The sequence below is a fragment of the Chaetomium fimeti genome, assembly GCF_033439085.1.
Source record: "Chaetomium fimeti strain CBS 168.71 chromosome Unknown B0H64scaffold_12, whole genome shotgun sequence".
In the NCBI taxonomy this organism is placed as follows: domain Eukaryota; kingdom Fungi; phylum Ascomycota; class Sordariomycetes; order Sordariales; family Chaetomiaceae; genus Chaetomium; species Chaetomium fimeti.
In genome coordinates, this window is record NW_026944340.1 from 626,461 (window position 1) to 648,639 (window position 22,179).

General features: G+C 57.1%; 8 protein-coding genes across 8 annotated transcripts; 3 read left to right on the top strand and 5 right to left on the bottom strand.

Moving 5' to 3' along the window:
- Positions 1 to 1,017: 1,017 nt before the first annotated feature.
- On the top strand, positions 1,018 to 3,059 carry B0H64DRAFT_420913 (uncharacterized protein; the record flags this gene model as incomplete). Its single annotated transcript, XM_062805500.1, has 7 exons — positions 1,018 to 1,348; positions 1,424 to 1,708; positions 1,767 to 1,945; positions 2,093 to 2,303; positions 2,360 to 2,471; positions 2,532 to 2,871; positions 2,925 to 3,059. 7 exons carry the CDS (start codon positions 1,018 to 1,020, stop codon positions 3,057 to 3,059), a joined length of 1,593 nt encoding a protein of 530 aa, XP_062654292.1.
- A 45-nt stretch (positions 3,060 to 3,104) lies between these two features.
- B0H64DRAFT_56249 (uncharacterized protein) lies at positions 3,105 to 4,495 on the bottom strand. Its single transcript, XM_062808444.1, has 2 exons — positions 4,080 to 4,495; positions 3,105 to 3,988 (listed from the first exon to the last, which is right to left on the bottom strand). The coding sequence occupies exons 1-2, from the start codon at positions 4,356 to 4,358 to the stop codon at positions 3,248 to 3,250; spliced, it is 1,020 nt and encodes a 339-aa protein (XP_062654293.1). The 5' UTR covers positions 4,359 to 4,495; the 3' UTR covers positions 3,105 to 3,247.
- Positions 4,496 to 5,176: 681 nt separating this feature from the next.
- B0H64DRAFT_331683 (mitochondrial carrier domain-containing protein) lies at positions 5,177 to 6,459 on the top strand (the record flags this gene model as incomplete). Its single annotated transcript, XM_062801017.1, has 8 exons — positions 5,177 to 5,217; positions 5,302 to 5,333; positions 5,392 to 5,416; positions 5,479 to 5,546; positions 5,610 to 5,969; positions 6,030 to 6,048; positions 6,102 to 6,264; positions 6,325 to 6,459. The coding sequence occupies 8 exons, from the start codon at positions 5,177 to 5,179 to the stop codon at positions 6,457 to 6,459; spliced, it is 843 nt and encodes a 280-aa protein (XP_062654294.1).
- On the bottom strand, positions 6,368 to 9,236 carry B0H64DRAFT_56234 (uncharacterized protein). Its single transcript, XM_062808443.1, has 4 exons — positions 8,922 to 9,236; positions 7,712 to 8,833; positions 7,520 to 7,658; positions 6,368 to 7,473 (listed from the first exon to the last, which is right to left on the bottom strand). Exons 1-4 carry the CDS (start codon positions 9,158 to 9,160, stop codon positions 6,571 to 6,573), a joined length of 2,403 nt encoding a protein of 800 aa, XP_062654295.1. The 5' UTR covers positions 9,161 to 9,236; the 3' UTR covers positions 6,368 to 6,570.
- Positions 9,237 to 10,360: 1,124 nt separating this feature from the next.
- On the top strand, positions 10,361 to 14,389 carry B0H64DRAFT_479067 (muts domain V-domain-containing protein). Its single transcript, XM_062808285.1, has 5 exons — positions 10,361 to 10,846; positions 10,898 to 10,942; positions 10,999 to 11,176; positions 11,230 to 13,634; positions 13,693 to 14,389. The coding sequence occupies exons 1-5, from the start codon at positions 10,517 to 10,519 to the stop codon at positions 14,365 to 14,367; spliced, it is 3,633 nt and encodes a 1,210-aa protein (XP_062654296.1). The 5' UTR covers positions 10,361 to 10,516; the 3' UTR covers positions 14,368 to 14,389.
- Positions 14,390 to 14,859: 470 nt separating this feature from the next.
- Positions 14,860 to 16,166, bottom strand: B0H64DRAFT_368251 (uncharacterized protein; the record flags this gene model as incomplete). Its single annotated transcript, XM_062801968.1, has 2 exons — positions 15,610 to 16,166; positions 14,860 to 15,534 (listed from the first exon to the last, which is right to left on the bottom strand). The coding sequence occupies exons 1-2, from the start codon at positions 16,042 to 16,044 to the stop codon at positions 14,860 to 14,862; spliced, it is 1,110 nt and encodes a 369-aa protein (XP_062654297.1). The 5' UTR covers positions 16,045 to 16,166.
- Positions 16,167 to 17,225: 1,059 nt separating this feature from the next.
- Positions 17,226 to 18,632, bottom strand: B0H64DRAFT_452231 (uncharacterized protein; the record flags this gene model as incomplete). Its single annotated transcript, XM_062807193.1, has 3 exons — positions 17,226 to 17,813; positions 17,919 to 18,192; positions 18,328 to 18,632. The coding sequence occupies 3 exons, from the start codon at positions 18,630 to 18,632 to the stop codon at positions 17,538 to 17,540; spliced, it is 855 nt and encodes a 284-aa protein (XP_062654298.1). The 3' UTR covers positions 17,226 to 17,537.
- A 689-nt stretch (positions 18,633 to 19,321) lies between these two features.
- On the bottom strand, positions 19,322 to 21,898 carry B0H64DRAFT_412139 (uncharacterized protein). The gene has a single exon (XM_062804899.1). It carries the CDS (start codon positions 21,789 to 21,791, stop codon positions 19,431 to 19,433), a length of 2,361 nt encoding a protein of 786 aa, XP_062654299.1. The 5' UTR covers positions 21,792 to 21,898; the 3' UTR covers positions 19,322 to 19,430.
- Positions 21,899 to 22,179: the final 281 nt, after the last annotated feature.

The window sequence follows — 22,179 nt, forward strand, 5'->3', positions numbered from 1 at the left end:
CGGGTATTTTTGAGGGAAAATACTCGACTTGAAGCTTGAATTGAGTGTAGAGTGTTGTGGTTCATGGCTCCAAAGGCATAAAAGCGTATAGTAACAATGCTAGGATGATAGTATCAGCATGAAAACCATGGTATATATATATCTGTTGAAGGAAGTTGGTATCCCGACCTTAATAATCAATTGACGACACGAAACTTTAGCCTTTGGATGATACTTCGTAAGGTACTGTGCTTTTCGCATGGCGGGGTTAGAGCCCGGTTTTGGTTTGTGTTGCATTCTCACGGGTCACGAGTCACGAGCCAATATCGAGGCCAACTGGAAGGAGCATCTTACCCTGCAACACCAAAACCCATCACCATCACCATCACCATCACCATCACCATCACCATCACCATCACCATCACCATCACCATCACCATCACCATCACCATCACCATCACCATCACCATCACCATCACCATCACCATCACCATCACCATCACCATCACCATCACCATCACCATCACCATCACCATCACCATCGCCGCCATCACCACCATGCTGCACCCCATGCATGTGGCGCCGTCTGGGCGCGCTCATCGGCCCCGGCCGCGCCTTTGCATAAGCATGATGGGGAAACACGGGCGAGCGACTGGGCAATTGGGCAATTGATACCCCAACTTCCAAAAGCCGAGACCCTCAAACTCGCATGTCCCCCCATCCAAGGTTCCCGGCCCGCGCATTCCGGTCCCAAAATCTAGGTTCCGGCGCGTCCCTCCTCTCTGCGCGTGTGACGTAGGGCTTGGCGCCGATCGCCGGTTGGCAGAACAAGCAGCCGTTACCCGCCGGGTGGGTGGAGGGTGGGGACCCGGGGGGCGCCTTGTCGCAGACCGGTTTGCGACGGAGGGTTTCAGGACGGGAGGATGGAATGCTTTATTTTTAAACACTTTCTTTTCGCTGGACGACGTTGATTGAGGAGTCGTTGAGATAGAACGTCTTCTAGTCGGTTTGTGATTTGGTCAAGGCAGGACAGAGATGATGGTTGGCGTAGCACGCACAGCGAGGCAAATGGCGCCCGTCGCGTTGTTGGCGCGGCAGGCATGCTCCCGGCATTTGGCGGTTGCTGCTGCTGTCGGCGGCGGCGCCGTTATGAGAGGCTTCAGCGTTAGGGCGGTGCCGGGGAGCAGATTCAGCCCGAGCCTCAACGGTAGGAGGAACTTCTCACACTCGGCGCATTGGAGGTCGGTAGCCACGCCCAAGGTGGATCGCGGAGGGTCCAAATTGTGGGAGAGCGCCGAGGATGCGGTGGCCGACATTCGGAGCGGATCCGTGGTGCTGAGCTCCGGGTTTGGGTTGTGCGGTGTCGCGTGTAAGTTGGTGGACGCAGCCCGGTTTGGTTTCGTGATTGGACTCCGAGAACTCAGAAGGCTGACTTGAGCAATAGCGACATTGATCGGGGCACTTCGAAACCGGGGACCCGAATCCCTCCACTCGCTCACTGCCGTGTCCAACAATGCGGGAGCCGAAGGGCGCGGCGGCCTTGCCCTCCTGACGGAGAACGGGCAGGTAGACCGCATGATCATGTCGTTCCTGGGGCCCAACAAGAAGCTGGAGAAGCAGTACCTCACGGGCAAGATTGCCGTCGAGCTGTGTCCCCAGGGGACGTTGGCCGAGAGGATACGGGCGGCGGGGAGCGGCATTCCAGCGTTTTTCACCCCAACTGGCGGGAGTATGTCCCTGGACTCCTGAATCCCCATTTAAGCGGACAGTCTCTAACCATGGCCCAGATACACTCGTGCAGGAAGGCGCAATCCCGGCCCGGTTCGATGCTGACGGCAACGTGGTCGAGTACGGCAAGCCCCGAGAGACCAGGATATTTGACGGACGGCGGTATTTAATGGAGACGGCACTGCATGGTGATGTGGCAATCCTCCGGGCGTGGAAGGTTGACAAGGCGGGCAACTGCGTGTTCCGGTGAGCAGTCTTTGCCTTGTTTCGCTGGATTCCGTTTTAACCTTGATCCAGGTACACCACCAAGGCGTTTGCCCCTTTGATGGCCAAGGCGGCCAAGTTGGCCATCGTGGAAGCCGAGAATATTGTCGAGATCGGCGAGATCGACCCTAACGATGTCGACCTCCCGGGAATCTTCATCGACCGCATCGTACCCGCCACGGAATCGTCGTTGGTTGAGATCCTGAAGACGCGGTCCGTTGGGGAGAGTGCGGAGACTAAGGCAAAGGGGGACGCTCAGATCCGGAGGGACCGCATTGCGAGGCGGGCGGCGAAGGAACTAAAGGACGGGTTCTACGTCAACCTCGGCGTCGGTAAGAAGAAGGATCCCAGGGGTAACGCGTGAACGGGAAAATGCTGACCTACCCAGGCCTCCCCACCATGGCGCCCTCTTTTCTTTCCCCGGACCAGCAAGTTTGGATCCAATCCGAAAACGGCATCCTCGGCATGGGTGACCACCCGCTCCCGGATGAGGTTGACCCGTACGCCCGCCCCTATTTTCCCCAACTGCCCTTACCCCTGACTAACCCCATTGCGCACAGGGACATCATCAACGCAGGCAAAGAAACCACGACGCTCGTGCCCGGCGCAGCCACCTTCGATTCCTCCGAGTCCTTCAGCATGATCCGCGGCGGCCACGTCGATGTGTCCATCCTGGGCGCCCTGCAGGTCAGCGCCGCCGGCGACCTGGCCAACTACATGATCCCGGGCAAGGTGTTCAAGGGCATGGGCGGCGCCATGGACCTGGTGTCGAACCCGGACAACACCAAGATTGTTGTCGCTACCGAGCACGTGGCCAAGGACGGGTCGAGCAAGATCGTGCAGACGTGCAGCCTGCCGTTGACGGGGGCGCGGGTGGTCAGCACCATCATTACGGATTTGGTAAGTTATCCTGTTGTGGAGGGGAGGCTTCGTGCTGTGCTGATAAGGGGTAGTGCGTTTTCGAGGTTGATCGGAAGCGAGGGACGCTGACGCTGACGGAGGTTGCGCCGGGTGTGGAGGTAGACGAGGTGAAGAGCAAGACGGACGCGGCGTTCACGGTGGCAGAGGATCTAAGGGTCATGGAGTGAGCGGTGTTTAAGTTGTTGGCATGTTCACGAGCGTGTACATACGGAGCGGCGCCTTTGCATTTACGCGCTTGCATATTTACGGATATACCTCGATTATTTACCGCGTCCATTAACCCAACCCTGACCGCCCCTCCCTCTCATCTTTCATGTCTTGACAGCCTCACACATTCCACATCACCCTGACACCCTCACAACTTCGCCTTCCCCCCCTCCCCCTCCCCATCCCACCGCGCATAACTCGACCCCACCGCCTCAGTAATGGCATCAACACTCCTCAACAACCACTCACACCCCTCATCCCCCGCCAACCTCTCCACCGCCTCCGCCTCCGCCTCACCAACCCTCCCCTCCTCCAACCCCGCAAACTCCCCCCGATGCGCCCCCTGCTCCACCCCCTTCCGCAGCCCAAACACATGCGACAGCACCTGCGGCCCCACCCCCGTCTGCGCCCGCAGGCACGCCACCGCCAGCACGCTGGTCAAGCACCGCCCCACCAAACTGTTGTTGTTGTTGTTGTCAGCAGACTCCGGATCCGACAGCAACGGCCCGTAGTGGCTCCCCAGGATATGCACCGGCAGATCCGGGTGACTTTCCGCCAGGCGCTGGACGAGCTTCTCGTCGAAGGGCGTGTAGACGCTCTGCCAGAGGGCGTCGCCGCGGGCCGCTGTCGCGGGGAGGTTGGCGCTGGTGATGGTGCGGGACGGGGTGGTGCGCAGGGAGCCGGACCACGGGTGGTGGGACAGGCCGGCGCGGAAGGTGGCCAGGTTGTTGATGGTGCGCGGGATGCCGTTGAAGGAGATGCATTTCAGGCCGATTTCGCGGATCAGTTCGGCGGTGGTGAGGGGCGTGAGGGAGGGGGATAGGGTGGGGGTGAGGTCGTGCAGGGCGAGGAGGGAGGCGGGGGAGTTGAGGGTGAATGTTGCTGCTGCCTGTGTTGGGGTGAGGTGAGGTGGTTAGTGGAGTTCTATGTGCGGTGGTAGTGGGAAAGGGGGTTGGAGGGAGGTGGGGGGTAGTTCATACGGAGAGAGTCACCCACGGCCGGTCGCCGTATTTGTGTTCGCGCGCTTCGTTTGCGATGCGCGTGTAGACGTCGCGGATGTTGCGCGGCGCGGGCGCCTGGCCGGGCCGCGCGAACGGCGCGTTGATGAGCGCTTTCAGCGACGGGGAGAGTTTCGACATGGCTTGTGCTTGTGCTTGTGCTTGTGTAGCGTCGGGTGTGTGCTTTACGAGTTGCTTCCTCTCCTCGTTTTCAGCTTCTCTCAGGTTGTTCTTCCGATTCTTCGCCGCCGGATCTGACATGTCAAGGCAAAGAAACGGAAACCGGGAAATCGGAATGTTCGAAAAACACACAGCCAAACGACCGGCAGCGAGATCTGCCTGGTTCTCTTCCAATTGGCCTGTTCAGGCCGTCGGCGCATCACGGCTTCGCGTTGCGATTCAGATCGTCCGGCAGGTGGCAACCCCCTGTCACCGCCCCTGGACCCGGTGACCCCTCGCCCCATCCTGGTGGGTAAACAACCCCGACCGAGGCTCGCGGTCTGGGCGTCGGCATTCACAAATGAGACCGAGACCCACTATTCTAAGGGCCACGACGGTGTGGTGTTTGTCCAGTTCGGGGTCGCTGTTGGATCACGTTTGGGACCTCGAGTCAACGACAAGAGGGACGGGATAAAGGGATGTGGCATGTAAGGCTCTCTATGCATCGTAACCACGTTCACGGTGCCGTGCATGTCCCTGAATGTGGGTAGGAGGTGGGTGACGGCCGCACGTCAGCCAGTGCCCTTCCACAACTCCTCCTCACTGTGATACAATGCAGTCGATCATGAAGGGCGAGGGCGGTTGTATCGGCCCGCGCCGCTGGGGCCTATGTATCCTCTCGGTGGTATTTGTGCCTGAGCCACTGTGTGAGAAGTTGGGGGTCGTATATCAAGGCTCCGGCATCTGCGTGGGGAATGACACCTTATCTGTGTGCTCTCCTTTGAGCTGGCCGTTGGGCAATCTATTTCCAACGCGGGCGCATATGTACCCCGTATTCCCGCTCGGAAGGGAAGCGTACGAACATACCGACTGACACCTGACGCGCTGTGTGTTCTTGAATGCTGGGCCGGAGCGGAGCAATGGCCGGGCAGAAGAGAACCAAACAGCCGTTTTGGCTTGGGTAAGTGGTTTATTCCATCCATATTTGAGACCAGACCTGTGCTCTGATTGGAATCCCATCCTAACAATGCCAACCCCTCGACAGCGGGGCCGCCGCCTCCATGGCAGTGTGCTTCAGTAGGTCAACAAGCCGCATGGTATGACAAATGCACGTGCTGCTAACATACCTGCCTAGCGCACCCTTTAGATGTCACAAAATAGTATGCCATTGGCTCCCATATCTGTCGATAGAGGGCCACCAATTGACGCGTGCCCACCGCAGCCGGATGCAGGTCCTCCAGACGCGTGCCCCAATGCTCTCGACCCTCTACACGTTCGCCCTTCGTGACGGTCCGTTGAACTAGACCAATCTTACAACCCTTCGACCGTACTGACCGTCCCGCCCTGCCACAGGGATCCCCTCTCTCTGGTCCGGCCTCTCGGCCTCCATCCTCCGCCAGTCCACCTACTCGACCGCCCGGTTTGGGCTGTATAACGTCCTGTCCCGTCAAGTCCAACAGAAGTCGGGAACCTCCAAGCTCTCCACCGCATCCACCGTTGCGTGTGCCGGAGTGGCCGGTGGTTTGGCGGGTATGATTGGGAACCCGACAGAGGTCATCCTCGTCCGCATGTGCGCCGACGCTGCCAAGCCGACGACCGAACGCTTCCGCTACTACGACGCCGTGACCGGGCTGTATCGAATTGGCAAGGAGGAAGGAATTAGGGTCTTTGGAAGGGGCCTGGAGGCGAATATCGTGCGGAGTGTGATAATGAGTAAGGGCCCTTGAGCGTCTCATGTTTGGGCAGGCGCCCGTATGCTTACCACGTGAAAAGACGTGTCCCAGATCGCGCCGTGAGTGCCCCCTCCCGGATTTTGGCCCGCCCGAGCTGACGCAAGGCTGCTAGATATGCCGTAGCAAAACACGCGATCCTCTCGCGGACAAGGCTGCAAGACGACATCCGTACACATGCACTCGCATCCCTGTTCGCCGGAACGGTGGCCACAACGGCATGCGCCCCTGCGGATGTGCTCAAGAGCAGAATACAGAGCGCCGCGAATGGGTCAAGCGTAAGCCGCCCTCTTGCCAGGTGTTGAGTTTGAGACGGCGGTGATCTGATGGTTCTCCAGGTAATGCAGGTCATAAGGGAAGGACTCGGCCGTGAAGGTCCAATGTTCTTGATGAAAGGGTGGACGCCTGCTTGGCTTCGGTTGACGTATGTTGCTCGACCCTCCCCGAGACTTGTACGTCCGACTAACGGGTAGATAGCCCGCACACCGTATTGACTTTTGTGATCATGGAGAAGTTGCAGGAGTTGGTGAACATGACGGCCCCGGCACCAGCTCGAGCAACGGTTTGATGCCCGGTGTTGTATTTCATGTCCCGAAATCGGGTAGATTAGACCAATTGAGCCAATCCAAAGCAGCTGCGTCGTCCCAGGGATACATGCTTAGGGCCGGATCGAACTCGTTGTTGACCCTGCTGAGTGCCTCGACGATCTGGTCGTCAGACATTGACGAGAACTGAATCGGTTCCGTCCAGGGTGGCGGCTCCATAAAACCTGATACGGGCGGGCTGGGACGTATGGCGTCGGCCATGCTGAAACTGGCCCGTGAGTTGCTGCCTCGCGCATACGCCGTCGAGGCATGGTGTTGTGCGAGCAGTTCAGGGTGTGTCCCTGCGCGTGGTCTGGTGGCGTTTTCGGGGGGAGCGGGCACCGAAGCCGCCGCCTTTTTGACGATGTACTTGAGGTACTTCCCGTACAGGGTCGACATGCCGTTGCGGTGTTCCGTGGTCGAGCCGACACGCTCCAGAACCTCAGCCGTCTCTTCGATTAGCGTCCGGACACTGGGAGCCAGGTTTGAGTTGCCGGCGAACTGGCCACTTAGTCGTAGGGCGAAGCAGGCTGCGAAGGAGATCATGATTGCGGTGTTGTTGGGCATGCTCGACAACTGCCCTTCGCCTTGGATAGCCGCTCGCATGACGTTCAGTGCTGACGAGAGACCTGCCGCGTGGAAGAAGTGACGGACTTCGGTCGGGGCCGTTGGGTGGTTGATAACCGTGCTGTAGATAGACAAGCGGGTGTGTGTAACCAATATTTGGACGTAGGGCGGGAGTCGGTGTTGGGGGCCGCTACCGATAGAAATGCCCCATTTGGCATGCCATTCGTCGAAGAACTTCTCGACCATCATCTGAATGGACCGGGCAACCAAAGCGCCATCAGCCCGGCCATCCCGGGACTCGTCACAAAGGGTTCGGATGGACGAGAATAACTCATCCTGCGCCGGTTAGCTACTTCCAAAACCCATTTCCCTTGTGACTTACCAGATCTCTTCGTAAAACCGCCATTGACACGAGATGCCCGTCCATGGTGTCGGCAATATTCGACAAATGCCATTGGTCGCACCCTCTGAGAATGGGGGTAACCGGAACGGTGTAACAGCGGCCCCTAGCCAAGCACATCCTGAACCTCGTTAGCTCACGATTCTCCTCGAGCCGTCTCGGCCAGATACTTACCCCCGTTCCAACACAAACAGTGAGATCCAACACCTCTCCCGCCTCCGCAGCAACCTCAACCCGAACTCCGAGCTCGGTTCCACATCCCCAAACCCATCCAATGCCAACGCCACCTTGGGATCAATACAATCGGCCCTTGCTATCCCTCCAAAAGTCCCTCCAAGTCCCCCAGGGCCGTCCCGAAGGGAGGCGACCGGCACAAGGATCTTGTGGAGCGACAGATCTAGTGCCATGGTTGTCGCCATGGACACATACCAACAGGTTTCATCATCGGTACTGTGCTTCCCGGGAAACATCCAGGGGACATTGACCATAAAAGCCAAAACGATCTCGACAGAGCGGTAACGGTCGAGGATGATGCGGTTAACAAGTGTTTTACAGTGGTTAGAAAGTCGCCGTGACAGGGCCGAGGCAGATGGCATATAGAGGGCAGCGGCGGCGGTGATGGAGGTGAACAAGAAGGCGGAACGGGAGCGTGTGAAGGCGGCCGTGTAGAGCGCGGGATCGAGGCCCCATCGCGTGTGAGCGAGGTTATGGTGGAAGAAGTTAAATAGGGTGTCGGCTTCATCGGCGGTGATCAGCCCGAGATTAATCGGATCGAGGTCAGGGCCCGTATCGAGACTGAATTGGCTGAGCTTGAAGAACTTTTCGACTTCGGAGATCTTCTCGTTCTGTTTGTTCTGGCGTGTTCGTTGGTGAGACATGGCCTCCGCCGCCACGTGGTCGACCCCTGACTTGGGCGAGACATGCAGATCTGACGCACGGGCGAGAAGCTGGAGGGGATTCTCGGCGTCGTCGACGGCCAGACTCTCCTCGCCCGGGTGGCCTTGGGAAGGCGTAGATTCCTGTGGCGCACTCATACCGTCCTGGTCCGAGGCCGAGCTATCGCCGGCATCAGAGGAAGCGTCAGGGAGAAGGATGTCGCTTTGCTTAGACGCCCGGCGTAGTTCCGCACCCCTAGCTCCGGATTGGTCATGGGCGAGGAGCGATAGTGGCCCATGGGGACCGGGGCCGAGGAGACATTTGAGATCCGAGACAACTTTGGCAGCTTCGATGCCAGTTCCAGTCCGCCGCAGGGCCTGCTCCACCTGATGCAATGCCTTCTCCAGTCCCGTGCGTTTGCTATGCATGAGTTAGCAGCCGCGCTCATCACACGCACATACAGAAAGGAGGCAGAGTGAGAGTGAGTCGGGGGAGGGGAGGTGCTAACTTCTTCACGCCCTTCCGGCGGCCAACGTGGAAGTCGGGGCGCACACACTGAACACCCAATTGGAGGCAGCGGTGACAGCGGTCGTCGTTCTGGGCGCGACCCTTCTCGCATTTGATTTTGGATCGGCGGCACACAAGACACGCCGCCGCCCTTCGGCTGTTCTGGTCCCTGGGCGAGCCGCGGACGCCGTCAGTAGCAGCCGTAACACTGTCCGACCGGTCCATCACTTCGGCATCCATTTGCGCACACCGCAGGCGCAACCCGTGTGGCTTTCGGCCGCTGAGTCCCCGCCTTTTGCGTCGTGTTGCGGGGAGTTGTTGCACCAGGCCGGGAGCCGCTGGGGAACGGCGCAGTTGGGGTAATTTTGGGGGGAGGGGCCAGCTGATTGCCAGTGGTTGACAGCTGTCGCTAAGCTCTCCAGGATGCTTCGGTTCTCCCAGCTGGCTGTTGCGCTTTCCCTACGGAATACCCGGAAACAACAAATCGAAAAGAATGCCCGAACACTGACAACAAATAATCCCGACCACCCTCGGAGTCGGCGTTGATGACAGTGCTGCCCCTCTGGACAATTCAACGGTCTTTATTATTGAGGTTTGGCTCGGCCCCGGTAGCATAGGTTCCGTTGGACAAACGTTGCATTTCATCCTCCTATCCTTCCCGGTTCGGACTCTGAACGAGGGTCTGCTAAATGCCCTCTTGTCCGGTGAGGATTTATCCGCGTCCAGTGTGAGCCTATCGGTTTCTCCCGCCTTGGCCACCCCATGGGTATTTGAGCATCCGGACAAATTCTGCCTGTCTGGTACCAAAGCCGAACGACCGCCGGACAGACGCCGTCTCGTTGCACCAAAGCAACCCCTGCCGCCATTTTGGCCGGGGTGCTTTCCCACAGCTCTTTCGCTTCCAAAGCCGGCCGCGTCGACACAAGCAACAGCAGTGCTATTATGTACAAAAGCTCGCCCAGCCCTCTGCTCTCCTCGATCATCGCTGCTTTCTTCTGGGGAGAGAATGGGTACTGTACACGCCCCGCATCTCTTGGCGCTTCGCCTCGAAGCATAACAGAATTCAACATTGGACGAACCATGACCAGATGCGAGGGGGGCCGTGTGGAATTCCTTGACAGCGATTCCCTCCTCTCCTCATGCTGTGTAAACCCGTAAACCGTAGTCTCAGATCCAAGATTCCTCTTTATTCTGTTCCCTTTCAGATTGAGGATGGGCGAGAAGGGGGTAACCCCCGAGAATCCGTGATTCTAGCGTGGGGAGCATGGTGTACGAGTATCACTGATTTGTTACTGCATCGATGAGTGCTTCGATGCATGCACTGATGGGCAGAGGAAGCTTGGCTCTTCGTGCCGCTGGACAGCTTTTGGTGGGTGGGGCGCGCGACCCCAAATGCCGCGTGGGGCCGCACCCAGCAGTTCGGTTTGGTAGACGCGACCCCCAGCAGGCACGTCGCGTTTCTTCGCGTTCCACTTAAACTCGTCTCAACACCGCCAGCTTCCCCTGACGAACCTTTCCTTATCCATTCGTTTCCCTTAATCCACCCCACGACTAAACTGTATTTAATTATCGACAGAAATCGTCAACTACGTCGAGATGGGGGAGAAATCGGCCACGGCCCGCACTCCTGCGAAGACGCCGTCGACAGCGAAAAAGGCACCTTCAACGGGCAAGCAACAGAGCAGCATCCTCGGCTTCTTCTCTAGGCCAGCCGGAGCCGGAAGCGTCAATGGAGCTAGCCCTTCGCCATCCGTCAAGCCGGCGTCCAGGAACAAAAGGGACGCGTCGCCACAATGCTTGAAGGAAACAACCCGAGCCAACTCGATGCTTGGCTCGAGGCGCACCACAGCAACCACACCCGTTCCCAGCAGCGATGCTATCGAGCCCTCGAGCTCCCAAGAAAACAGGGATACGAGTACTGTCAAGGTAATTAGCACAGGCATCAACTTATTCACCTCACTTGCTAACGTGGCGCAGAAGTCGGTTGTCAGTGCCAACCTACAGAGCAGCCCGACGCGGAAGGTAACCAACTCTCCCACTAGTCACCTCATTCTTGTGTTCTCATACGTATCCTGCAGGTCAAAAAGGTGGTTAGCTACGCCGAATCCTCTGACGACGACGACGACGACGCGGTCTTTGCCACCATGAAGGCCAAGCGGTCCGTACAACGCCGTTCTCGCGCTGCCGTTCCAGATGAGGATGAGGATGACGAGGACACATATGAGGCGGAGGCGAACGACTTGGAGGAGGACGATGGTATTGTTCATCCCTCCCTCTTGACGCACACGACGCTAATAAATATATACTAGACGATCTGGCCGACTTCGTTGTCTCGGACGACTCCGACGCGCCCTCCAAGTCGAAGAAGCGGAAGCGACCAGCAGCCAAATCCTCGGCCCCGCGCAAGAAGTTTAACCCTTCTTCGTCTCCCAGCCGTGACCAACGCTCCCCTGCCGCCGACGACGATGAAGTGATGGAGGATATTCCGCCCTCGACTTCAACCGCCCAAAAGTGGACGTACGACCCGGACAATATCGAGCCCAGCAAACCTGCCACCAAGGTCGCCCCTCCCACACGAAAGCCAACGAACCCAAAGACGAAGCCCAAGGCACACACTAAGGAACCAGAGGAAAGATACCCGTGGCTAGCCAACATTTTAGACAGCAACAAAAACCCTCCGGGGCACCCGGAGTTTGACCCAACCTCCATCTACATCCCCCCTTTGGCTGAGCGGGGCTTCTCACCCTTTGAGAAACAGTATTGGGACATCAAGAAGAAGCTCTGGGATACCGTCGTCTTCTTCAAGAAAGGCAAATTCTACGAGCTTTACGAGAACGACGCGACCATCGGGCACCAGCTGTTCGATCTCAAGCTCACCGACCGCGTCAACATGCGCATGGTTGGCGTTCCCGAAAGCTCATTGGACATGTGGGTCAACCAGTTCGTGGCCAAGGGCTACAAGGTCGCTCGCGTCGACCAGATGGAGTCTGCTCTGGGCAAGGAGATGCGCGAGCGCGACAGCAACGCGAAGAAGGCCGACAAGATCATTCGCCGAGAGCTGGCATGCATTTTGACCGGCGGCACCCTCGTGGATGGCAGCATGCTGCAGGACGACATGGCCACGTACTGTGCAGCCATCAAGGAGTCGGTCGTCGACGACAAGCCCGCGTTTGGGATTGCGTTTGTTGATGCCGCAACCGGACAGTTCTTCCTCTCCGAATTCGAGGATGATGTCGACTTGACCAAATTCGAAACGTTTGTCGCCCAGACGTCGCCTCGGGAGCTGGTTCTGGAGAAATCGCGGTTGTCTACCAAGGCCTTGCGTATCCTGAAGAACAACACGGGCCCAACTACCATCTGGAACAACCTCAAGTCAGGGACCGAGTTTTGGGATGCTGATCTCTCGAGACGTGAGCTGGAGTGTGGCGGCTATTTCGTCCCCGAGGGAGGTGAGGAGGAGGTGTGGCCTAAAACGCTCGCGGAATCGAAAGACAAGGACTTGGCGATGTCGGCCCTGGGAGGCTTGACTCATTACCTCCGTGTGCTTATGCTCGACCGGAACCTATTGTCCCAGGGCAACTTCGCGTGGTACAACCCCATCCACCGAAACGGCACCCTAATCCTCGACGGCCAGAGTCTCATCAATCTCGAGATATTCACCAACACGGCCAACAACGGTCCTGAGGGCACGCTATTCAACCTCCTCAACCGGTGTATCACTCCATTTGGCAAGCGTCTCTTCCGCCAATGGGTCTGTCACCCATTATGCAACACGCAAAAGATCAATGAGAGGCTCGACGCTGTTGACATGCTGAATGCCGACCGGAGCATCCTCCAGCAGTTTTCGTCACAAATGGCCAAGATGCCAGACCTCGAGCGCCTGATCTCTCGTATCCATGCCGGTGCTTGTCGGCCCCAAGATTTCGTACGAGTTCTTGAAGGCTTCGAGCAGATTGACTACACAATGGGTCTTCTGAGTGCCTTTGGCGGTGGTAACGGCCTTGTCGACAAGCTCATCGCCTCCATGCCCAATCTCAAGGAGCCCCTGGGCTACTGGGAAACTGCCTTTGACCGGACAATGGCCCGGGATGGCAAACTTATCCCGGGAAAGGGCATCGAAGAGGACTTTGACAACAGCCAGAGTGAACTCGAGCGGATCAAGGGGGAGTTGCATGCCCTGCTCGAGAAGCAGAAGACATCACTCAAGTGCAAGACAGTCAAGTTCACCGATGTCGGCAAGGAGGTCTACCAGATAGAGGTTCCCAAGGCCGTCAAAGTTCCTACGAACTGGCGCCAGATGTCGGCCACGGCAGCTGTCAAGCGCTACTACTTCCGAGGCTTAGAAGACCTCGTTCGGGAGCTTCAAGAAACTGAGGAGACGCACTCGCAGATCCTCAAGGAAGTGGCCTCGAGGTTCTTCAAGCGGTTCGACATTGACTACGAGGTCTGGCTGCAGGCGATCCGCATCATTGCGCAGCTGGACTGCCTGACCAGCCTTGCGAAGTCGTCCTCTGCTCTCGGCGTGCCCAGTTGTCGCCCAGTGTTTATCGACGAAGACCGAAGCGTGGTGGAGTTTAAGGAGCTCCGCCATCCTTGCATGACCAACAGCGTTGACGACTTCATCCCCAACGACATCAAACTCGGCGGCGACGAAGCCAAGATCAACCTGCTTACAGGCGCAAACGCAGCCGGCAAGTCGACCATCCTCCGCATGGTAAGCCGCGAATCCCCTTCCCTTCTTTTCACGCCACCGAGACTAACCCCACGCCCAGTCCTGCATCGCAGTCATCATGGCCCAAATCGGCTGCTACGTCCCCGCCCTCTCCGCCACACTCACCCCGGTCGACCGCATCATGTCACGCCTCGGGGCCAACGACAACATCTTCGCGGCGCAGAGCACCTTCTTCGTCGAGCTCTCGGAGACCAAAAAGATCCTCTCCGAAGCCACCCCGCGCTCGCTCGTGATCCTCGACGAGCTCGGGCGCGGCACGTCGTCGTACGACGGCGTGGCCGTCGCGCAGGCGGTGCTGCACCACGTGGCGTCGCACATCGGCTGCGTCGGCTTCTTCGCGACCCACTACCACAGCCTGGCGGCCGAGTTCGCCCAGCACCCGGAGGTGCGCGCCCGCCGCATGCAGATCGACGTCGACGAGGCCCGAAAGCGCGTCACCTTCCTCTACCGCCTCGAGGACGGTGTTGCTGAGGGCTCGTTTGGCATGCACTGCGCCGCCATGTGTGGGATCCCCACGCGGGTGATCGATAGGGCGGAGGTTGCGGCGCGGGAGTGGGAGCATACTAGTCGGTTGAAGGAGAGTTTGGAGAGGGCGAAGATGGGGTGCTATATCCCGCTGGGCGTGCTTAGTGATGTGGCGAGCTTGTTGGGGGATGGGGAGGGGGTGGGCGAGAGGGGGGTCGAGGTGCTGTTGAGGGCTATTGAGGCGCTTTGAGGGGGTGTTCTTGTTGGGAGGGGGGGGGGCACTTGGAGGAGATGTGCTTGCTGAGAGAGGTGCTTTGGGTGATGTGTGCAGTAGTTGCTGGGGATGATAATTGTGGCTGTGGGAGACTTGGCTATGGATGGGTAAGACTGGGACGGGGTTAGGGGTGTTTGCTGGAGCCATTGCACATTATAGGGATGCAATTCCCGGGTCACTTGTGCGAGATTTTCCTTTTTCTAGATAAAAGCTCCTTGCTTTACAGGCGGGAAGACAGAACCTTGAGGTGTAAAGACACAACAGATGTAACGCTTATGCAAGTCTCTTTTGTCAGGACATGGGAGATGGCTGCCCGTTCCAGTCTACCTGTCGCGCGCTATTTGATGTTGCGTCAGAAATCGAGGGCCACCAGATATTAGAAGTGTTACATTGCTCGACGTTGGTTAAGATTGGGAAACTTGCGGTCCTAAACCACTTTGTCCACAGGAACACATCGGGCTAAACTAGCTACTGAATGTAACCCAGCTCTCTGAGGACTTCCAGCTCAAGGCTATCGTTGTCCTCCTTCGTGAAGACGGGGACGTGGCCGGCGCCGTCCTCTCGAACCCAGCCATGCCTCACGTCCGGCGACATCCTGAGCCGCTCTCGCTTGATCCATTTTGCCGCAACTCGAACACCCACGTTCTTTGGCATCCTGGCATCCTTGGACGCCGCGATGATCCGCAGCGCTTTGATCAGCTTCTCATGGCCCTCCTCTTTGGGAATCAACATGGCGGTCTGCTCTTTGAACAGCGAGTACCAGCTGAACCACAGGTTGGACGAGCCAAGCACCGTATCCTTAAGCCCAGATTCGTACGCGAAGGGAAAGAAGCCCGCCATCTCCCAGTCAATGATGGCAGCCAGCTCGTACCTGCCGCCACCGTTGGCACCAACCTGCCTGACGAGAATATTGCGGGGCTCCAGGTCGTTGTGACAGAAAACAATGCTGCTCATGAGCTGATCGAGGTCAGGCTTGGTGAGCTCGATCTCGCCAATTCCGTCGATGGCCGACCGCACGGCAATCACATCGTCCGTGTCGAGAATCTCGCACGCCTGCGACTTCGCCGCTCTCTCGCCAAGGAAAGCCTCCAAAATCTGCTTGATTTCAGGGTGGAAACCGGTGTCCGGGCTCCCGAGGGGGGCCTTGGTCGAGGTCTCGGAGGGTGTCTTGTCATACCGCTGGTCGATCTGGCTGACATCGGGGTCCTGGGCGGGAACCTTCTGGAGCTGCTCCATGGCAACGACGATGGACTCTACCAAAGACCGCTGGTTGTGCGGGTCGAGCCCTGGCCAGACCTCTTCCAGAACAGTAGTTCCAACCAAGAATGGTGTGATCGAGTAGTCCACCTCCCTGCCAGTTGCATCGGTGGCGGACCCCACGGCTAGTGTTGCCGGGACGAGATGGGGGATCTGGAGGTGCGCCAGATGTTGCAATTTAGCTACGGCCGAGAGATGACTTCCGGATGTCTCTAGCCGGATAAGCAGGTCTGCGGGGAAGCCTGGCCGTGGTTCGGTGGGAAGCTGGAGCCGGAAGGTGCACGTGTCGAAGGTGTTGGAGATGACCGTGCAGAGGTCGGTAGTGATGTTGGGGACATCGGGGAAGATCTCGGAGAGGATCCGCTGATCCGGCAGAATATCCTTGTCGTCGGCCATGACTGGAACTCCTAGGTTCGTATGTTCTACCTTTGTGGTCTGCCTGTGCGGTAACGAAGTGATGTGTGGAAAACGCGAGACTGGTGAGTTCCCCTTAACCACCAAGTATGATGATGTTCAGAGACGAAAGGAAAGGCTTGAGGATGCGGGGTCGAATATAGGAAGGGCAACGTCCCTTTATAACCATTGGCTGTGTTGGCCACGGATGTACCAAGGCACAAGTACTTCAAACACGTTCCGTTTGTCCCTGTGGCGGTATTCAAGAATAGCATAACTACCCTTGGCTACCTAGCTACCTAACCCATGTCCGACTTCCGCCCCGACATTGTCCCACTGCCAAAAATAGATGCCACGCATCAAACTTTCCGGCTAACTATCAGACCAGCACTGGCACTTCTTAGTAGCACCCGTGAAGTTCATGCCACACGTGCTGCACTTGTTTTCGTCGACCGGTGGGGAAGGAATGAAGACACCCACTGCAAATCAGGTTAGGGGTGACGAGTAATCGTGGGAGGCCGGTTGGCTGCATGGGCCACTTACTGGTTGCGGTGGGGACTGCGTGAGATGTGATGGTACGGAGTATTTTGGAACGTAACTGGAGTTGTACTGAGGTGGATATCGTTTGTTAGAGCTAGACGTTACTCGTGTTTGTCAAACATAGATGCCACTTCATCGAGGGTTCGGAGCGTAGGGTTTTATAGACTACCTAGAGAATAATCCAAAGCACTTATTATCCATGCCGTATGAAGGCAGACAGCCCCTGAAGTTGTGAGAAAGGGCGTTTGTGATCTTTGCCATACCAAGTATAGACAGATCCTCGTCGTACCCCCGAAGTGGTGAGAAAGGAGTTTTTGTTATCCATGGCATAGGAACATAGACGGTCTCCCGGGCTGGGGTTGTGAGAAAGGAGTGTCTGTATTCCATCCCACGGCGGATAGAGTGAATGACATCCCTCAAAGGCATCACCCATGTCACCATTCCGCGCTGGTGGAGGTTTCCTGGCAGTCTCCGGCTGTAGGGATGCCAATATAAGAACCGCCAATCGAGCCAGAACAAACAATCTGGAGAGACTCAGGTCTTGCGCAAATAATGTCACTAACCGAAAGCCCCTGGCGGGAAGCTGCAGATCACGATCCCCTCAACAATCTGCGCAGCAAACAATTCCAATAATAGGTAATAGAGCCCGCAGAAACAGTGTATTGAAATCTTTTTTTAGATGTTTTTACACTTCCAACCTGAAGTTCGCAGCCTCGTAGGCCCCGCAAGTCCAAGACCGATCTCAAAACTCTCCTATCTTAGCCCCTTTCCCGTCTGAGTCAGGGCTTCATACAATCTCTGAAGCGAGCTTCTTGCCGCTGTCCAAGTCCCAGCCACATACTAACACAACTTGAAGCGCAAATCAAATCCAAACATACCGCCATCCAACTCCTCCAAGCACAAAAGCCACAACCCACCCCAAACCAAACCAACCTCCCCCCCAGGCCAAATATCCATCACGCACACCCCGACAACAACTCCGGCCCCACCCCCGGCGAGCGCTCCCCCCGCCCACCCTCATCCTCGCTCGCATCCTCCTCATCGGCGTACTCGGTCTCACCAGCCGGCCGGCAAGCGATCCAGCGCAGCAGCAAAAAGGCGTCCGGGGTCGGCTCCGGCCCAGACAGGTCGAGGTGGCGCGACTGGCGTAGGACTAGCTTGTTGCGCTTGCCGTCGAAGTGCGCCTGCGTGATGCGTGCGTGCTGGTCACGCTCGAGGGTGTAGATGAGGGCCTTGGTGTTGGGGGGGTTAGTTTGGGTTGTGGGATGGACGGGGAGGAAAGGGGGTTGGGATGGGCGGTTGGGATGGGCGGTTGGGATGGGAGAGAGGGGGCGTACTGGTTTGGTGTGGTGGTTGGTGTGCCGGCCTTGGGTGAGCCGCCACAACACCATCGCGATGGCGAAGTCTAGGTCGCTCCGGAGGACCCGGTCGCCTGTGATTGTAGCCTCTATCGAATCGAGGACTAGGCAGGCAACGTGGGGTATGGAGCTGTCGACGGGGAAGTAGGCACACTCCGATATGTACATTTTCTCGATGTACGGGTATGTGAACTCGAAGTCGTGGAAGGGAAGGTCGAGTCCGGTTCCTTCGCGGATGAACCGTGGATCGACCCTTGCGGGGATATGTTAGTACACGGTGGCCGCTTTAGCAAAAGGAGTGTTACATAGGTAGGTGATAATCACTTCCAAGGATCCCAGAGCGCCGGTTCCCTATCGTGGAGTGTTTTGAGACATCCCTCAAACCAACGGGCTTTGAGATGCCCAGGCTGCCAACTTGTCCATCCAGGTTGATTCTGCCACATCAGCAGCCTCTTTGACGACTTCGTCTGGCACCCATGGCCGAAAGAATCTCGTGCTGCTAAAATCCCCAATGGTCTCGTCGACATCGAGCCCGGGGCCGATGATGACCCCCAAACCTTCAAAGTCTGCTTGGTCAAGGAACCAGTTTGGATAAAACTTTAAATCTTCTTTCATCCGACGAAGGATCCGTGCTTGCTCTTGCTCCACCCCGGCGCGACCGAGACTCTCGAGAACCGTTAACTCGGTCGGCATTGGAGTGGCGAGTTGGGCAGCAGCTAAAAATGAATACGGGAAATGGTGTCATGTAGAAGTCTGCGAGAGTGAATAGCGTAGCTTGTGTTTGGTCCGAGGGGTTACAAAATGTTGGTGATTAAGAGACTAAGGTAGAGTGGAAGTTCGAGAGGTTCCTTGACTGCGTGCAGCTGTTGTTTGGTTTTCGTAAGAAAACTAGGTAGCTTATGGTTTTCGTAAGAAATAAGGAAACTACCTAGCTTATGTCTCCGAACCCACCCCCCCCCCCCTTCTCCCCCCGGCTGCCTGGTGGTTTTCGTAAGAAAACTAGCTGATGTCCCCGGACCCATCCACCCCCTCCCCATGGTAGGCGCATAAACGAGCGTTTTCATTGGTTGGTTTTGCGAAGCGAGGCCCCCCGCCGAGCGAAGTACCCTCAATGTTGGCTTGCCTGGTAGGCACGGAGGATACCTCGACATGAGCGGGCAAACGAACGAATCACAGATGACCACGCTTCAAGTTGCGGCGAGCTTGACTTCAAAGCTTTATTGTTTTGAAAAGGATATTCTCTCATGCCAGTTACCTAGCATTTATGAATCATGTCGTGCCCATCCAATTTATCAACCAAATACCTATCCTCGCTCGCATATCGCATGTGCAAGTGCTCTATTTCGTTGACGGCCTTCCTCTAGTCCCGAGCATTCTCAGCTCTACCTGTCATGGGTGTGTAGTTTACGTAGTTGGTATGAATAATGGTTTAGATAGAGATAATGCCAGTAGTTAATATATGAAGTCAATCCCCTAGGATGACGACACTGATTAGCCCAGCAGTCCGCACATGGCCAGGACCACCATATCCGAGACATCCTCACCATTCACATCCCCAACATAGCCAAGCCTACCCAGACCAACCTGTGCGAATGCCATAGCCGTCTGACCAGATGATCCGCTTAGGGTGTACCATGCCGCTGATGGCGCCACTTTCTTCACAAATACGGCCTTTTGGCTGTATGTAGAGGGCAGCCGGCTCGCTAGGCGGGCATGAACAACATTGCGGCCAAGGTCGACCATCTTCCGTTCGTACAATCCCTGTTGCCAGGGGAGTCCAATCCTGGCAAAGAAACGATTGAACTCGCCACTGCTCACCATGCTGCTGAAACAGCCAGCCAGAACAACAGTGGAGCCACCACGGAGACAGTCCATAACGGCCTCACAGACCTTCCGGTGCCTGGTTATAGCTCCATCGGCGACGAGGATAATCGACGGTGGGGCCCGTCTGCCGAGGATGGCAAGGGCGGCCTCTACGGTCGTGGCCCCTTCCATCTTAGCCTTCGCAGCGATACGAGTAGCTAGGTGTCCATGAACAGTGTCGAAGAGAGACTCGTGCTCCAGGTAGAGTAGGAGAGCAGAGGGTTGTGCGTCGGATTCGACAGGATCGGTAAACGCCATCACAGATGGTCTGCCGTGGGCAGCCGCTTTTGCAGCTCCGTCGGCATTGCCGTTGAGCTCCCTTGGGATTTTCCAAAACGCCACACGCCCACCTTGGGCAACCCATCTTTCCACCTCTCCCAACAAGAGGTCCCAAAGATCCCTGTTCTTGACGTGTCCGCCCTTGCGCGTCCTCCACCCGTTGCGCACCCAGGCCCTTACCCAGTCGGTGGCGCCTTCGACCACATAAGATGAGTCGGTTGCAATAACGATGCTGCACAGGCCCTCCTTCTCCCAAGCCCGGAGGCGTAGCGCAGCGATGGCCGCGCGCAGCTCGGCCCGGTTGCTCGTCGCCACACAATCTTGGCTGTCGTCAAACGGGCCCGTCTCCTCGAGTCGGCCGGACACGATGGAACCCTCGCCACCATAAGCCGGACCCAACACCATCGCCCAGCCCCCGCGAGGGTTCGTCTGTCCATTGTTTGCGCAAGCGCCGTCGGTGTACACAAGAGCTGTTGTTTGGTCGTTTCGGCCGACGAACCGCAAGGTCTGCTGAGGGCCTGTGGGAGTGGGTGGGAAGAGGTTGGTCGGGTGCGATGTCGGCAGCGGTGGCTGGAACTTAGATGGAAAGACGTCTCCGGTAGCCCGGTCCTTCGGCAAGTTGTTTGCTCTCTTCAATGCTTCGTCGCCCTGCCAGTGCGGGTCACCCGCCCCGGCACCCGCACCAGCAAGTCGACCCCCGTAAACTGACGTGAACTGCGCGGTATCCGAGCCAGCCATGACGATGGCATCCTCGCTTTCGTGCCAGGCCGCTCGGCATTGATGTACAGCCAGATGCGCCTCCTCAACGGTCCCAAAGCGGCAAGAATCCGGCAGAGGCGGAATATCTCCATCAACCAAAGCTTCCCAAAAGTACGGATTAACATCGTCCACCACTTGACAGAGCTTGCGATACTGACGTTCCACCACCGCAGCGGTTGCCGACACGTTTCGGCGGGATCGCATTCGTGCTCGAACAAGGCTTCCCAGAGGTCGCCCAAACAGTTCGTCTTCATCATTGTGGTAGTCAGACCGACCAACCTGTTCGAGGTCGAGATATAGACGCAGCTTCAGAAGGGTGAGAATTGCGAGATGGCTGAGGCTTAGATCTTCCCGCGAGAAGAACAGGTCGATGGGCTCGAAAGCGTCAGCCCCGCGGATGCCGGTGTAGTCCATCAGGGCCCATCCCTTGAGAAAGTCGTAGCATTCCTGCTCACGCCCGAGACGGAGCAGAAGGCCAGGGACAATGTTCTCCACACCCAGCTTGTCGCCCCCGTCGAAACGAAGCACGTCGCTGAAGTGGGCGAGGGCTTGCTCCATGGCAGGCACGGTGTCGATTTTGAGGAGGGCGTGTGCGGTAGCGAATATCGCCTTCATGTAGTGGCGTGAATCGCAATATCCGGCTCGAAATGCTTCATCTTTGCCATGTAGCTTCTCGCGGGTCCTCTTGATGGCGGAACAGGGGGAGCTGTGCTGAGGTTGGTCAATTGCTTGGTGGGCGGTGCCGCAGTAAAAGACGACCTTGCAACTGCTGCACACAATCAAGGGCGCGGGGCCCTGTTTCGCACACACGGCGCATTTCTTGGGCCCGAGGCCATATGGACTTATGTTCTGGTCATCGTCGTCGTCGTCGTCATCCGACACGACGTCGTAATAGCCGGAGGTGATTATTGGGATCGAAAGGCCAACGAAGTTAAAGCCACCATGCGCCATGATGTTTAGGTACCTGTTGAGAGTTGAGAGCCTGGTTGATAAATAGTGGGCGCTTTGGCTGCAAAACTGGCAATGTCGGGAGTGTTGGGATTCAATATTCTGGGCCAATTTGGATAAGGTACCTACCCACCCACCTATTATGGCGGAATCGGCTTTGGTTTTCGACCTTTAAGTTACGTGAAGTCGGGACCCCAAGGTACCGACTTTCGGACACACCCCACTTTCGGACACCTCCCCCACATGAACACCCAACGTAACCCAACTATTTCAAACAATAACAACTTTGTCAATTCTAATCCTCTATACTTATAATTTGGTATTTTGAATCTTTTGTTAACAACGGCCTCATATACTGAAGATCAGATCTTTCAGGCTCTTTTGCAGATCC

What these genes read in the sequence shown, in the direction of transcription:
- B0H64DRAFT_56234 (XM_062808443.1), bottom strand. Translation starts at nt 9,160, where the DNA reads ATGGATGCCGAAGTGATGGACCGGTCGGACAGTGTTACGGCTGCTACT. An exon ending in CTGTTTGTGTTGGAACGGGG is followed by an intron (nt 7,659 to 7,711) that starts GTAAGTATCTGG and finishes AACGAGGTTCAG; the next exon opens with GATGTGCTTGGCTAGGGGCC. An exon ending in CGGTTTTACGAAGAGATCTG is followed by an intron (nt 7,474 to 7,519) that starts GTAAGTCACAAG and finishes TAACCGGCGCAG; the next exon opens with GATGAGTTATTCTCGTCCAT.
- B0H64DRAFT_56249 (XM_062808444.1), bottom strand. Translation starts at nt 4,358, where the DNA reads ATGTCAGATCCGGCGGCGAAGAATCGGAAGAACAACCTGAGAGAAGCT. An exon ending in GGCCGTGGGTGACTCTCTCC is followed by an intron (nt 3,989 to 4,079) that starts GTATGAACTACC and finishes ACCCCAACACAG; the next exon opens with GCAGCAGCAACATTCACCCT.
- B0H64DRAFT_412139 (XM_062804899.1), bottom strand. Translation starts at nt 21,791, where the DNA reads ATGGCGCATGGTGGCTTTAACTTCGTTGGCCTTTCGATCCCAATAATC.
- B0H64DRAFT_479067 (XM_062808285.1), top strand. Translation starts at nt 10,517, where the DNA reads ATGGGGGAGAAATCGGCCACGGCCCGCACTCCTGCGAAGACGCCGTCG. An exon ending in GGGATACGAGTACTGTCAAG is followed by an intron (nt 10,847 to 10,897) that starts GTAATTAGCACA and finishes AACGTGGCGCAG; the next exon opens with AAGTCGGTTGTCAGTGCCAA. An exon ending in CGACTTGGAGGAGGACGATG is followed by an intron (nt 11,177 to 11,229) that starts GTATTGTTCATC and finishes AATATATACTAG; the next exon opens with ACGATCTGGCCGACTTCGTT.